This window comes from Perna viridis, chromosome 13, assembly GCF_037379345.1.
Source record: "Perna viridis isolate PV_CMFRI_1.1 ecotype Kerala chromosome 13, ASM3737934v1, whole genome shotgun sequence".
Classification (NCBI taxonomy): domain Eukaryota; kingdom Metazoa; phylum Mollusca; class Bivalvia; order Mytilida; family Mytilidae; genus Perna; species Perna viridis.
Window position 1 is genome coordinate 8534101 of NC_142457.1, and position 14891 is coordinate 8548991.

The 14891-nt window shown below is 32.1% G+C and overlaps 1 protein-coding gene across 3 annotated transcripts; it reads left to right on the forward strand.

The window, feature by feature from the left end:
* Window positions 1-1936: 1936 nt before the first annotated feature.
* Window positions 1937-10977, forward strand: LOC148599464 (uncharacterized). 3 transcript variants are annotated; one of them, XM_088558813.1, is made up of 12 exons: window positions 1937-2006; window positions 2322-2693; window positions 3107-3367; window positions 3809-4099; window positions 4603-4926; window positions 5275-5367; window positions 6732-6765; window positions 7046-7086; window positions 7815-7892; window positions 8260-8325; window positions 8833-8873; window positions 9210-10977. In XM_088558813.1, exons 1-12 carry the CDS (start codon window positions 1955-1957, stop codon window positions 9426-9428), a joined length of 1872 nt encoding a protein of 623 aa, XP_088414939.1. In that variant the 5' UTR covers window positions 1937-1954; the 3' UTR covers window positions 9429-10977. The 3 variants fall into 3 exon arrangements, with proteins under 3 accessions (XP_088414939.1, XP_088414940.1, XP_088414941.1); XM_088558814.1 differs by having other exon boundaries at window positions 7049-7086; XM_088558815.1 differs by lacking the exons at window positions 6732-6765; window positions 7046-7086.
* The last annotated feature ends 3914 nt before the right edge of the window (window positions 10978-14891 follow it).

The window sequence follows — 14891 nt, forward strand, 5'->3', positions numbered from 1 at the left end:
GTTTCTTCTACGAAATTCTGAACCTTTCCGTTTTGGTCCCATATTCCCACTGTAATTGACCCTAAAATTATCTTGCATTTCACCTTAACGGCTATTTCAGTACAACTGTAGAAAAAAAGAACGGATTATTGAAACGTAACAATTACACCAGCGTATAACCAAAAATACAACAAAGAACGTACTTTCAGATCTCAAACAAATGTTTTCAATATGTGTCAACACGTCATCGCTCTGGGGGCATCAACATTAAAAGTAATAAAATATAACGATGACAATTCTTCGAAATCAAAATACAAAGGTAATATAACGACTCAAAGGCAACAAAATCTCCAATATCTCCTGACTGCTGATTGGCACATGAAATCTGCGGAAGGGATAAACTACTTTTATGAAGCCGTAATAAACTTATTCAGCAATACATCTCCATGAAATACATCAATATTCACCATATAGAAACAAGAGATACCAACTTACATGCATATAACGCTCATAGTTACAAAGAGCAACTCGAACTGTACTAAAATGACAATAAATATGACAATACCATCAAAACTACCAGCATTAGAAATAATCGGTCAGTTCAATTCAGCTGGATTGGATTTAATGTGGGAATTTAAGTACTAAGTAGGCAAGCTGTGATGATGTGCAATACTCAAATATATCTCTATTTGTGAAAACAAGGTTTGAAGAATAGACACGGATTCAACATTCATATCCTCCACGCTTGAATCTCTTAGGAGCACTTAATAAATTAATCAGTTTGTGTTTGACAAATGTGATATTTAGACAATATTTGAGTAATCAATTTGGATGAGTAATACCATTTTATTTCAGAATTTGCAAACTTTGTAATAGTGAAAAAAAAACTTAATAAATGAACATGCCTTGGAAGAATTTACTGACATATTCCCAGTGCAAAACTTTTTTTATGAATCGCTTCGTTAATTTAAATCTGACACTTTATAACCAATACGGGAAAAGCGACTAGTTGAGACATGTAAATACTATAGGAAACTGGTTTAGAAATATCCCCTTTAAGGAGTATCACAATATTTAATTTTGCCATCAAATTAAATATGAAGAATGGCATTTTTTAGTGAGATATCTACCTCTAAAATAGATGTACTTAGTCATCTTTAATTCTTTTGGGTAGATATTTTCAATAAAATTTTCGAAGTTAGGATAATTTACTACCAAGATACAATGAAAATATCTTAATGTATTATAAAATTCATGAACCACATCATATTTCCTCATCACTATAGTAGTATACTATACTAGTGTGAGTAATTTTCTATGTTGTGACATTTCTTACGACACAGATTGAAATCTCATGACAGATTTGTGTTCCATAATTGTAAGAGTCTAAGCTTTTTTATCCACATGAAATGTACAGTATTTTAATAACGTTTACATTCAAATTGTAAAAGACTTCCAAGAGCATTGTAATAATCTTCAATAAAAGCCTGTTCAGTAATGGATAGAGCACGTCAAAATTGTATATTACGTTTTGTAACGGAAAAAACTAGAAATGTGGTGTAAAACATCTTAACATTTTTTTTAAACTGTGTCTATACCAATTTCCATATCGCTAACATTTTAAAAGCCTACACTTCTATAATGAAAATTCTATTCGACGTTTTAGTCAACATTTGCAAATGTCCTTCGCCCCACAAACTCATATGTACAAAACAAAAACATGAAGAATACCATCAAATCGTATTATGTCCTGAAGGAAGTTCGTAACGTTAAACTATCATCACAATTATATGGTCGTTTGAAAATCAGCCATTAGGAAACTATCAATTCTACCTTGTCTGACATATCAATAAACGAATAAACGTGTATATTTGATAACCAAATTTGGTTATATGAAAGACATGATTAATTACAAAAAATAATGTACTTAATTTAGCTATTTAAATCCCGATTGTATTTACTATCGAAGCCAGTAATGGTGTGCATAATGTGCGTAATCTTACTATATTTACCATTAATTGTTCATTGTAAGTATATCATTTAAACAAATAATATGACTAATACGAATTTATGTGTATTATGGAACAAGATATAGTATATCCATATATGTTTTGCGGTTCTTTTTATGATTTTTTCAGTGTAGAGAATAATTCCACAGCAAGTCCCACAATATTTCACATAAAGATTGTCCTTATTACGGTTTTGCCGAACTTTTAAATAACCATTTAAAAAGCCATGGTTTTCATAAGTAACATGACATATTAATTACTATAACGTTGCCAAGTCAATTTGTAAGCAACATTGTTTTTTAAAAAATCTGTTTAATCTATCTATAATTTCAGGCGAGCAGTTTTTCGACCTGGAAGAGATAGATCAAGGTGATACAATTATCTTAAAACACACAAATTACGGAAGTGGCGTTAAATGGTACGGACCTTCGTACGACTCCATTGATTCTAAATCAAATTCTCTGACAGATGCTTATGGACGTAAAACGTCTTGGAATACGACACTTTATACTAACAATAATTTGATCCATAGTGGCAAATTAATAAGTGACGTATTATCCATAGTAGGGAATCATGGTATTGGGGAATATTATCTTCAAATACGAAATATGACAAAGGAACTCGAGGGGTTATATTATTGTGACGTCCAAACAAACAACGGTACCATCAGTAACTACCACAATCGGGTTGTTCTTCAAATTAAAGGTTTGTTTATAAATGTTTGCACACAATAAGCATTAATTTTCAAACGATAAAATGCTATTTTATGATCAAACATCTAAATTACAAATCAGGTATAGGGTACTATTTCTAATTTGCATTGAATGTAACTTGTCAATAAATCACGAGGGCCTGCATGTTTGTTGTATTTGACGTACACTTAGAGCAGTTACAGATTAAATTGTACTTGATTCATATTTTATGTAAATAGCATGTAAATTTCAAAAAAGAGAAAAATATCAAATTGCAAATTCAGAAATGCTCTACACGTGTTTCAAGGAGTAGTTTATCATCTGCAACATTCTATTCAAACATTGTATATCGGTAACATCGTAATTGTGATAGATTTACATCAATATCCAGGTGCCAAAAATAACGTATCAAATACATTTCAATAGATAACAACAAACTTAAGATAGATTATGACCCCTCACCGAAAATAAAGGAGGGCGGAAGTATAACAATGTGTTGCAGCTCCAAACGGCTACTACCTCACGAAAACCTAACATGGTTCAATCAAGATAGAGGGGAACTGACTCGAAGTGATGTTGATGATACGTGCCTGACTTTGACAAATGTCAGTCGTAATGATTATACTACCTTCACATGCTTAGCAAACGGCGGTACAGCAAGTAAACAGACGACAATAAATATCATGTGTAAGTATTTTTTTTTCAAAACGAAATTATTTGTAAGTATGTTACAGACTGGTGTAATTCATTATCAATTACAGTGCTTGAGTTGAAATGTTTCCCTTCTCTGGAACAATTACTAAGCTTTTAAGCACATACTTTATCCTTTCTTCTTGTACAAAATGTACAAATCAGATCCTCTAGCTTGATTTCCGAAGTAGTTTATGTGAATGTTAAACCGAAGAAATTCATGCTATCAATTTGTAATTAAAGAGGTATTATATATCAACCCACTCGAAATGTGTTCCTCCTTTCTACAGATAAATCTGAGCAAGATTGGTTTCGACACCATGTGAATTAACGTATCTACTATTTAAAATGCATTTGATATACCTATTAGAATATGGGAAAAATGTGTATAACGTCATATCATCATGCAGATGTGCTTCCATGCAAATATATTTTCAGATCCTCCAGTTGTCGAAATATGGCACACAAATGATGATCGCGGTAAAAGTCTTAGATGCAAAGCAGATGGCAACCCGGAACATTACACCTATAAGATGTGGAAACACTTATCGCTCTATAATGAACACATAAGAGACATAAACTCACCAGGAATACTACGCTTTGGACTTAATGATGGTTCTGCCAAATGGAATCAAGATGACGGATACTATATTTGTAGAGTGTCCAACGGTATTAGAGATAAAGATGGGAAATTGTTTCAAACAGCAATCGAAACGGTAGCATCGAAAGGTACATACCAGGACGTCCTACAATATATATTAATGATTATGGAAATAACAATACCTGCAATAACAACCGTAGGGTAAACGAAAAAAAATAGAAACTGGGATATTTCTGATAAACTTCGATATATAATGAATAAATGAAAAACTGGATAATGCCTTTCACGGGAGTATGTGAGATTGACTAAAACACATGTTCATTTCTGTGTTTAAATTCGAAAAGTCTCTTTCTAATTACATACTGTATTTCCGACAAAATTCCATTCACGTTTCAGACGCCATAAATATGATGGACGTCCCTGTCAATTCGTCCTACCCAAAATGTTCATGTGCTTTGTAAGACAAAAAAATGTGAATTCGTTTCGAAATGTCGACAGTAAAACATTAAGGTCTTTGAAACATGAAAAAAAATTAAATTTAGATATCCTTTTATCTAGAAAAATGTTAAACATCAAATAATTCGCCCTTTGTTAATTTTATAATTCTAATGCAATAACACTTTTAATTCAGGTCCCCCTGTTTTCGTTGCTGATAACAACCCAGTGCAGTACAATGATGGAAAGGAACCAACGATTATTATAGTGAACGTGCTTAATATTTCGGCGCTTAATTGTACAACTTGTGATTTGGCTACACAAGTACATGACTCAATGGTAACAATTGTAAATGAAGTTAGTCATGTGACATCATGGGATATCGTATATGGAAGGAAGATAAGGGTTAATGGAACAAAAATAACATATTCAATTTTCAACGGAAGTTTCGATAGATACATTGTATCTGTTTGCGATCGATTTGGCAAAAGCAGTTATGAAGTAAAACTAAGACCATCCGGTAATTAAATACATGTAAACATTTAAACTTGTATCAAAAGCATTTTTGAAGCAAAATAATCAGTTTATGTTTATTGTCTTGCATCACGCAAATTGAATCAATAAAAGTATAGCATGTAAACAAAACACAGTAATGACCTTTAAAAATGTGTACAAAAAACTTTTAAAACAACCACATTCAAAACAAATTGCAAAATTTTGAAGATTGAATTATATATTAAAAGAAAAATAAAACAACTATCATAATCATTCTTAAAGATATTTTGAAATTTAAATGTTCACATTGTAGACGTCGTAATACGTTATAAACAAATTTTGATCCTAATTATTCTGATAATGTATCTTTTAGGTGATACAGGTATTGACATAGCTACTGTTCTAGGAATATCTGGGACTTCCATTTTAGGAACATTCTTCACGGTAGCTTTAGTGGTGTTCTGTGGTAAGAATAACCTTAAGTTTAAGTATTTTTGTAAGAATCAGACAAAATGGGAAACATCAGAAACATGCTTGTGAAAACCCAACCGATCCGATGTTCAATAGAATTTTAGAACAAAAAAGTTTTGGACAGGGTTATCTGCCTTTGAAATGTTCATTTACAGAGCATTTCAATGACATCATATCTCCAATTCCAAAGATCATAAGGAAAATCTGTTTCTTTTTATTCTGATGGCTGATGGTGCAGATATTTAAATTTGACTTTCAAAATGTGTGTGGGTGTGTATGTGTGTGTGGGAGGGGGGTATACTTTGTTTCACCGACTGCCTAGTTCTGACAGAGACTGACAATTACAATCAATATATGGTCCGTCCATCTGGAATATTTCGAAGCTATTTTTTTCTTTACAATAAGTACTACAGTGAATATATCACACCATTCTAAAGGATATAATATTTCAATATAATATACTAAAATATAATGATAAAACAATACATATTATGTAATGTACTACCATACATCGTGTACTAAGTTACAGCCCTAGATTAATCCTACAAGGAGACATCACCCGGCCAGCAAAAGCTATATTTTTATATAGCCTAGCTGGCCGAGTGGTCTAGGGCGCTGGACTTAGTGCAGACGGTGTTGCCATAGATGTTACAACGGTAAGAGTTCTAGTCACGCAGAGGGAACGACAAAAATTTGCATCGCAAATTTGACAGTTCTAACATTGTTGGGAATTTTTCAGACCCTTCTATAAGTTTACGTTATCTTCTCTGTATCAATGTATCAATTTGATCCGAAGGAGCAGTGTAGTGAATAGAGTCGTTACATTCTGCGACGTTATATATATATATATATATATAATTTGTACCTGTATGTATTGTTACTCACTCTTCTATTACTTATTATGATCACCACAATTACTGCATTTAGAAAGGGTAAGTTTATATCAATTATGCTAGTTGTTGAAGTAATATATGATTGTTTATGAAGTGCTTGTTGACAAATCTAATAAAGCCTTAGTTGAGCAGTTTTTGTATAAACGAAAGAAAATTCCAGACATATTTTAATTCAATTTTGCTAAATTGCCTCATCAATGGTTTTTTTTTCTTTAGCAACTTATGTTGCTTCTGGTGAAGTCTACATTTTTTAGTGATTAGTTTATTTTTCACAATATAGCCAAACCATGGGCGTTAGGCAAAAACGTAGCCAAACTTAAATAAACAGAAACCTAATTTATCTGTTAATAAATTACAATCATATCAAACATAATGAAACAACAAAATAGAACAAAATCAATGTTATTTAATAAACGATAGAAATTTTATTCGCTATGCGTATAATACTGGCTCACTATATATTCAGTTTCAGGACGGAATTTAACAATTTGGTTTCGACGGTAGGAATTATTGTTATGTTAGTTTCTTTTATTAAAAGTTAGAGTTAGGAACCATATTAAGATACTATTACTAGGTTTACTATGAATATCATTGAAGCATTTTTATCAATTTAGAAATTAATTAACAAAAACAACTTTTTAACTTTTTACATTTAACTCTTACTCTGTTCCATTCTTGGCAAAATACCATTTGCATTGACGGCGTCTTAAGTAGTTTAAAATTAAACAATGTGTGAGATTTCGTTTAACAAATTACAAGTTATATAAATGTGTTTTTCAGAAGAATTGAACTCCAAATTGTTCCTTTTGTCAACATCAGCGGTTTGTTATTTAAATAATAAAGTCACAGTTATGCACAGTCTGATATGCCTAGAGTAGTATTTTATTAACTATTTAAGATGCAACATAGCAATACCCTGGTATCAATGGTGTATTTTAAATTTATATACTAAACAGTATACAATTATAGAAATTCAGAAGAAATTCGATACACGTGTTGATAAAAATCAATTGATCTAGGCTTACCTGGTCCAAAGAGTCCTTTGAGTTCTTGTCACCACTTTGTGTCCGTCGTCATTGCCGTTAAAAATTCTCAAAAACAATCCCCTCAAAAACTACTTGATGGACTCCGATGGCATGATTATTCCTCAGCAGCGTATTCTACACAAAATGTATTATATTTGATACGTTGAATTACATGGCCACCTTAGCTGCACATCAATCATAGGAGCGATTAAAGTCATCATAGCAAGATATATAGCAATGATATGAGATAAAACCACGAATAAAAACAAGTAATAACTGTTCTTATTTAAAATAAAAAAAATCAAGTGTTCTACACTCTTTATCCTATATTTAAAACGAAACCCTGCACCAGATGAAGAAAAGGTTTCCATTTGGATATTCGTGTTACCTGAAATAAAATATTCATCATGCAAACAAGTTTCAGGTGAGCAATTAAGCCCTACACGGTCTGTAGTTTGCAATATAATTTTCTCACAGATTTCTGAAAACTGACCAATCGCCAATATATATTTATATATATGCAGATCAAGCCAACGAAAATGCGATTGACAATCAAGCTTATCAATCAGACGATTCAACACAATGTATTTCAGAAAGACAAGGTTGGTCTGTACTTCAGACTTAGTAATTCTGATCCGAATAGAGGTTAATAGTGGGTTGAATCACTTTTCAGAGAATGTGTTTGTTTACAGGTTTGCAAGAAGCAAACATTCAGAAAAAAACAAAAACAAAATAATTTATGTTTGGTTTATGCTGCCTCATCTGTATATATGAAAAATCAGTTAGTATAGGTATGAAAACTTTAATCGTAGGTTTTATAAATTTGTTCCCTGATGTGATGTTTCTTCGATCAATTCTACGTCATAATTGTTCATCTTACAAACACAGTTTTATATTAAATCATGTAAGCAAAGATGCTCACATTTTAATGGAAGTTAACTATTGATTTTGATTTGTTTAATTCGATAGACCTTGCAGTTGAAAATCAAATTTACCATTCACAAGAGTTGCTTCCAGTCGTACAAGCAGAACAAGGTAGGTATACAAATATATTGTTTGATTATGGTACAAATAAAAATGAGTTGACTGTATTCTTTCAGAAATACAAGGTTACAAAAGATCGTGCATAATTAGGTTGATATCATTTGAAAATACACTCTTATGTATGAAGAAAAGAAACATTCGAAAGATGTTTACATTAATACTTAACCATTGATGATACGTCAAATGATTGAATAAAAATGCAGTGGACGAGTAATAAAAGGAACCAAGGTTCCAGCGGCTATAAGAAAAAATGCAATCCAGGGACAAAGAAAAGGCATGGAAAACAGACATACACAACAATGAACATAAAGTAACTGAAATAATACATACAAAGAAAAAAAAAACAAATGGACAACTCGATTTATTTTAAGGTAGATGTAAAAAAAAATCAGAAACAAAATCACAGATGCATGTTTTTGTATTCAAGAAACCTGCAATTTTAATAGGTTTAACTAGAGGCTTGCAGACGTTGTATATAAAAAGGTTTCTGTATTTTAGGAAGAATAAGTCTTGAAAGGAACAGAGACAGAACTCACATGGTACATACATTTTTCTTTTGTCTTCGAAGGCACATATGCGAACTGTTAACCTGTTTTAGAGAATTTATCTGTTGGGTAACTGATAATGGAAAAGGGTAGGGGGTAGGTTTGTTTGAAAAACGATTCAGACAGTTGTCTATCAAAACAATAATTTTGGAATGAAATTAAATATACGTACATTCCTTAGAGTCAATCAGCAATTTGTCAAAGTAGATTTACAAATTGGAATGTGTTGTATTTTAAGCTGTGGGGTAGAATTGTGTGTTTTTGATTCAAGGAATTGTGTTTTCATTTACTAATGTGTATGCTTAAGTTATCCTCGTTTTGTAATTCCAGGCAAATCCTAATCTGAATTATGTAAAGCTAAAATTTAGTGAAACATCACAAAGTTTCCAGATACACGGAGATGAAAGAACGATCTACACCGAGATTAATCATTCTGTGGTTGGACCTCCTGCTCCTGAGTCATCTGAATCTGACGACGACGGCGACAATGAAAATAAAGATGATTTTATGACTCTTGAACAAATAGAAGAGATGATGATCAACCGCTAGATGACTTACCCGCTTTAGACAAATGAAATTAAAACAATGTTTGAATGCAACAAGTGCTTATAAATTAAGTTTTGCATTTTTGTGGCTAAAATTGTACATACTTTTTAACTTACAAATCTACATTCTATATCGAATTGATGCACATGTCCATTCATGTTGCATGATAATGGAGCAAGACTAGTGTCGTACAAGTAACTTTCAGGGAATTTGATGAGCTAGTACATGTAATACGTCTTTAAAAATTTATACCGGTATATTGCTAGTCCATATATTAAGGGGTAACAAACCATGTCGCTTTGGAACGTCATGTACTATTTAGAATTAATACATCGTCAACTTGAAAGATATTGACTTGCTGATCTAGTTTTGTTGCTTTGTACGTATTATTTTGGCTATGTTATATTTTTAGTACATTCTTTTGCAAACCGCTAGAATCTTGGTTCCTTTTACTATTCTTTATATAGCAACATATTTCTTTTTTCATTCCATCCAGAATCTAGGGCTTTGCACAAGAGTACAGCTTAAGTAAGGCCAAAATAGTACCAATTCCCGAAAAGGTGTAAAAGTGTATGTCTGTTTTCCACGTCTAGTCTTTGTCCCTGCATTACACTCTTTTGATTACCGATATAATCTTGGTTCCCTTGAATATTCTTTCCGTCCCCTACATTACCAGTAATCATACAAAAAAGTCTGCAAATCCGGTGAGCAGTTCACGTGTGTGTTTTCAAAGAATCCGACAGTATGTACCCTGATATTTCTGTGTATGTTGCTTTCATGACTCGTTGACAATATCCTTCCTAAAATACAGAAACTATTTTATACATAATGCCTGTCCGTCTCAATTAAACCTATTTGAACACTGCATACAAATTGCAAGTGTTTTGAATACAAAAACATATTTATATGTGATTTCGTTCCTAATTTTATTTTAGACAACCAATTAAATAAAATCTTATAAAGTATAAAACCGACAAGTATGTAAATAAACACATCTTATTAATATTAACCCTATTTGTCAGCTGTTATATATATATTTGTTTTCATTTATTCCTGTTTTTTTACTTCACTTTATTCAAAAAATTGACAAAACATTCCTGCATACCCAACCCATCCATGTAAACTTATAGGTTTCATAATGAGTGAAATATGTTTTTCTAAGAAATAATACAGAACCACACAACACTCAACCCAAAATAAAAGGCAAATTGGTCACATCACATCGCTCCATGATGTGATATCGCAAATACCTAGCCGTCCAATATGTAGATCAAACGACCAGGTCATAATGAAATGTTTCTACTAATTATTTTCTTAATATATTAAATTGAATTCTTTAGCGTACTTATGTTCCGGGGAAGGATTAACCTCTGCTTCCTTTAAGGCCCTAACCATGCACATTTTCTGAACAGTTATTCAACCCTTTGTTAACTTCATTTTGTTCAGGGTGGTTACTGTATGCTTTAAATGTCTATATTTAATACGCTATACTATGGTGCATCTGTTGAGTTTCACAATATATGCTCCGATGTCGAGTTCATAACTAACCTTGTCTTTTTGAGACGCTCGGTGCTGAATCATCTGAACAGATCCGTGGAAGAGTAATCCAGTAAACCAAGGTTATAGCGGTAATCAAAAAAATGTAATCCAGGGACAAAGACCAGACATGGAAAACAGACATACACAACAAAGAACACAAAGTAACTAAAATCATACATACAAAGTAAAAAAGGCAAATGAGCAACACTAAAAACTGGGAGGATGGATCAGTTGCACCTGTAGAATAAGCGTCCTCTGCTTTTCTAGAAAAAAACCCGCCGACTTGCTCATACAAAGTCAAGTCCGGGAAAGACAAACGAGGAAAGGAAAACGATGACTCTTTGAATAAATCAGTTTTCATGGTACAGATGGATACACCATAACGATCCACGAGTTCATGATGACGACCATAAAACTTCTGTAGTAATGACTTCAATCTTGTAGCAATATAACCTTGTTAGTAATAGTAGAAATAGTGATAAAATATAGCAGTTCATTGTAAAATAAGAAATAAAAAAGCAAACAGCTTTTATGCATTTTTAACATTACATAGTGTGGGTTTTGATTGACCAAAAAGATCATGTGTTTATAACGTTGCAGTTTTTAACGTAACATAATCTTATGAAGTTGAAAAGGATAACCATAATTTGTGATTTCCTTGATGAATGCCTGAAGATGATCCACTTGAAGTCTTTCTCAACAAACTTTAAATTAAGCTTTATAAAGAGGTTCCAAGAGAGCACTTCAGGTACTTTGCAAAACGTTTCTGAACACGATTTTATACATCTTTGGGTATTCGTATATTTGGCCTTGAAAAAAAAAGCTCAGTTTTCATCGAGCAGAGTTACTATCACATTTTTGAGAGGCGTTATTATAGGTTGATATCAAGTCAAATCAATCATTAGTTTCGATATTCACATATAATGTTGCCTAAGAATTTTTTTACTAGTGTATTGAGAAAATATGCCATTAATAATCCCCATATATACAGGCCCCACTTACACTTGATTTTGAAAGGGTGAGTATTCGTGATTCATTTATTTCTTTTATGCCTACACAAGGAACTTATTGTGCATGTCGATTTTGCATAATAATTGTCGCCCATGTGATATTATATAAAACAGGGAATATGTCAAAAGACAAATAAAAAGATTTAAAATTTAAAAGAACTTACTTGTATGTTTATTCATAAAATTTCATTGGACAGACTCGTTTCACTACTAGCTATAAGTATTAATTCTATTTGTCTCAGTGGATAATGAAGTCAAATCAAACCTTTTAGAATTTATATTTATTGCATGTACATCAACAAAATTCATAAAAGCCCTTGTGCATATGTATATTTATCCTTTTACCAGTTCTCAGTATCTGTTGATTTTTTTTTAAATTTCAGTGAAATTAAGTTTAATACATATTTCGATACGGCTGGTACGAGTATGTAGTACGTCTTGCATAATACTCAGTTTTATATCTCTCTTTTACTATGTTTTTGTACTAATTGTGTTAATGAAATGTGACGCCTTGAAAAAAACGTAACTGTACAAGATAACAAAATTTGCAATAATTTATATATGATTGGTACATTGTACTTTCCCCTCTATCAGTCGAATTCCTATTTGTGATCTTGTATAAAACAATTCTGAATGCAAAACTCCATGAAACGTCTGGAGGAAACATCACAGGAGTTGTACAACTGTAAAACTGTAAGTTTTGCAAGATGACCGGCGTTAGTATTCTGACTAAGTTAATTATAGTTGTCAGAAACTTACTCATTCGAGTCGCAGTCTACAAACGACTGATGGGAATAACTAAATTATGTTGTATTTTATGTTACTCTTTCCCAATTTTCGGTGAATAAACAAGAGGTGTCAATTTTCCCAGCATATTCTCCATTTTCTTTGCTTTCTGAGAAAATAGGGAGTATTCAATCAGAGTTGAAAACTGAAAAGATCCCAACGGGCCTTAAATGTGTCTTTTTGAAACGCTGCATAAATGTAAAACCTGTGTTACCGAATTAATCATCTCACAGTTCTTATAACGCTCACCTTAGTGATGATCGGTGAGAGATAGAGCGATACGTGATGTGTTCTGCACAATTAGTTATTAAATTTTCCCCATTGCATTAAAAGTTTCATTTATAAAAGGCTATTGCAGAACCTCGAGACTGATGACCTCAGGTCTAAACCACGTGACTGTTCTTGCAAAAATTCACCATTTTTGAATATGGTCAAATAATGTCCCTCCGGTTTCGTCATTACAGGACATTTTACCATCTCTACGTCACATCCATTTTTAAGTAGGTCAATGAGTGCCAATGTTAGATCAGTTTTTAAAGTCCCCGATGTAGTAAAAACATTGTCTACTATGCATGACAAATATGTTGTCGTACCACCAGACAAAGCCCAAACAACATTGTTTTTAACTGCAAAACGTTTTACATCTAATGTTAATTGTCACAGATAGTACAAAATAATTACAGTGATAAGACCTATACTGCTACCACACTCTCCAAAGAAGAAATTCTGGAAAACCTTTAATCTGTGCTATCATCTTTTGGTTTGTCTACCAAAGACGATGATTGTGATTTATAAACTCAACACGAATCCATACAAACAACGTCACATAGCTGGATCTGCAAGATGTACCACGAAAACCTCTTTCAAAACTATACTCGCAGCTGTCAAAGAGGGTTTTCAATCCCGACTTAAAACATTATACATGCTTGTTTTTTTTTCCAAAATAGATGGTACATCTAGATGCAAATATATATGTTTTTTTTTTGGTAGAGAGTCCTCATATGTTGTAAGAAATAATTCCAAATCATCTTTCAAATATACAGAAGATGATGTTTACAAAACGCTAGAATTTTTAATCGCTAACATATTTGTCCAGGGTAATGGACGCGTTCTTCAACCAACAGTCGGCATTCATATGGGAACAAATTGTGCTCCTCTATTTGCTGACCTATTTCTTCACTCTTATGAGGCTGATTTTATAGTTGATCTGATCCGAAAGAAAGAATATCGTTTAGCTAGATCCTTTAATCTCAGTTTCCGCTATATAGATGAAGTATTATCTTTAAACAATCCTAATTTTTTTGTGTATATATGTCTTTGTCCCTAAAGGATTACAATCTTTTGATTACCGCTAGAACCTTGGTTCCCTTGATTACTCTTTTAAATAATATCATTTATAATAACATTTTCAAAAATTTCGAATGAAATACAGTCATATTACACATTTGATACAAAAATTTCAGACTATTATTTTTTTTTTATAAACTGCTTGCAATCACATATTTTGTGATTTTATTTTTCAAGTTTCTCGCCTTAAATAAAGATTCATTGGGATAGTACAAGAAGTAGATTGTATCAAAATAACATAACCAATTTAGTGCCCAACGCTTCTTAAAAATAACAAAGTCATAAAATCTTACAATGTCATTAGTAACGTGTACGTCAAAATCTCCTAGCGATTACAATTTTTCATTAAACGTTCACTTTTTTTTATATCTTACCTAAAAACATTGGAGGAAATATAAAATATATATGAACACTTTTAAGCATGGACTTCTTCAAGTTTTAAGAACCTTTCATTCGATTTTGAGAAAATTACATTTTTTTTTATATTTAAGCACCAATTGTTCTAGTAGGTATTGCTTTACTTATCACTATGTTTTAGGTGATAAATTTTAATCGGCTAATTACATCTTGTACTTTATTGCCTGTGTTCACATTTTTTTTTATTTCAAGGTATTCGAATTATGGTACTGCTGACGCTTTTTTGTTGCTGACATTGCTCTATATTCCATAACTCTACCGTCTCGGTATTGCATTTTGAACACATTGTTTAGTTTAATTTCTGAGCTCTTGTATATAAATTTTTATAACCGATAAAAAGTAAAAAATCCAACCCACTGCTTTATGT

Excerpts from the sequence above, each read along its gene's own strand:
- LOC148599464 (XM_088558813.1), top strand. The coding sequence starts at position 1,955 with ATGGTGTGCATAATGTGCGTAATCTTACTATATTTACCATTAATTGTT. Across the intron at positions 5,368-6,731 it reads AGCTTTAGTGGTGTTCTGTG|TTTCAGGACGGAATTTAACA; the intron begins GTAAGAATAACC and ends CTATATATTCAG. Across the intron at positions 7,893-8,259 it reads ATGTATTTCAGAAAGACAAG|ACCTTGCAGTTGAAAATCAA; the intron begins GTTGGTCTGTAC and ends TTAATTCGATAG.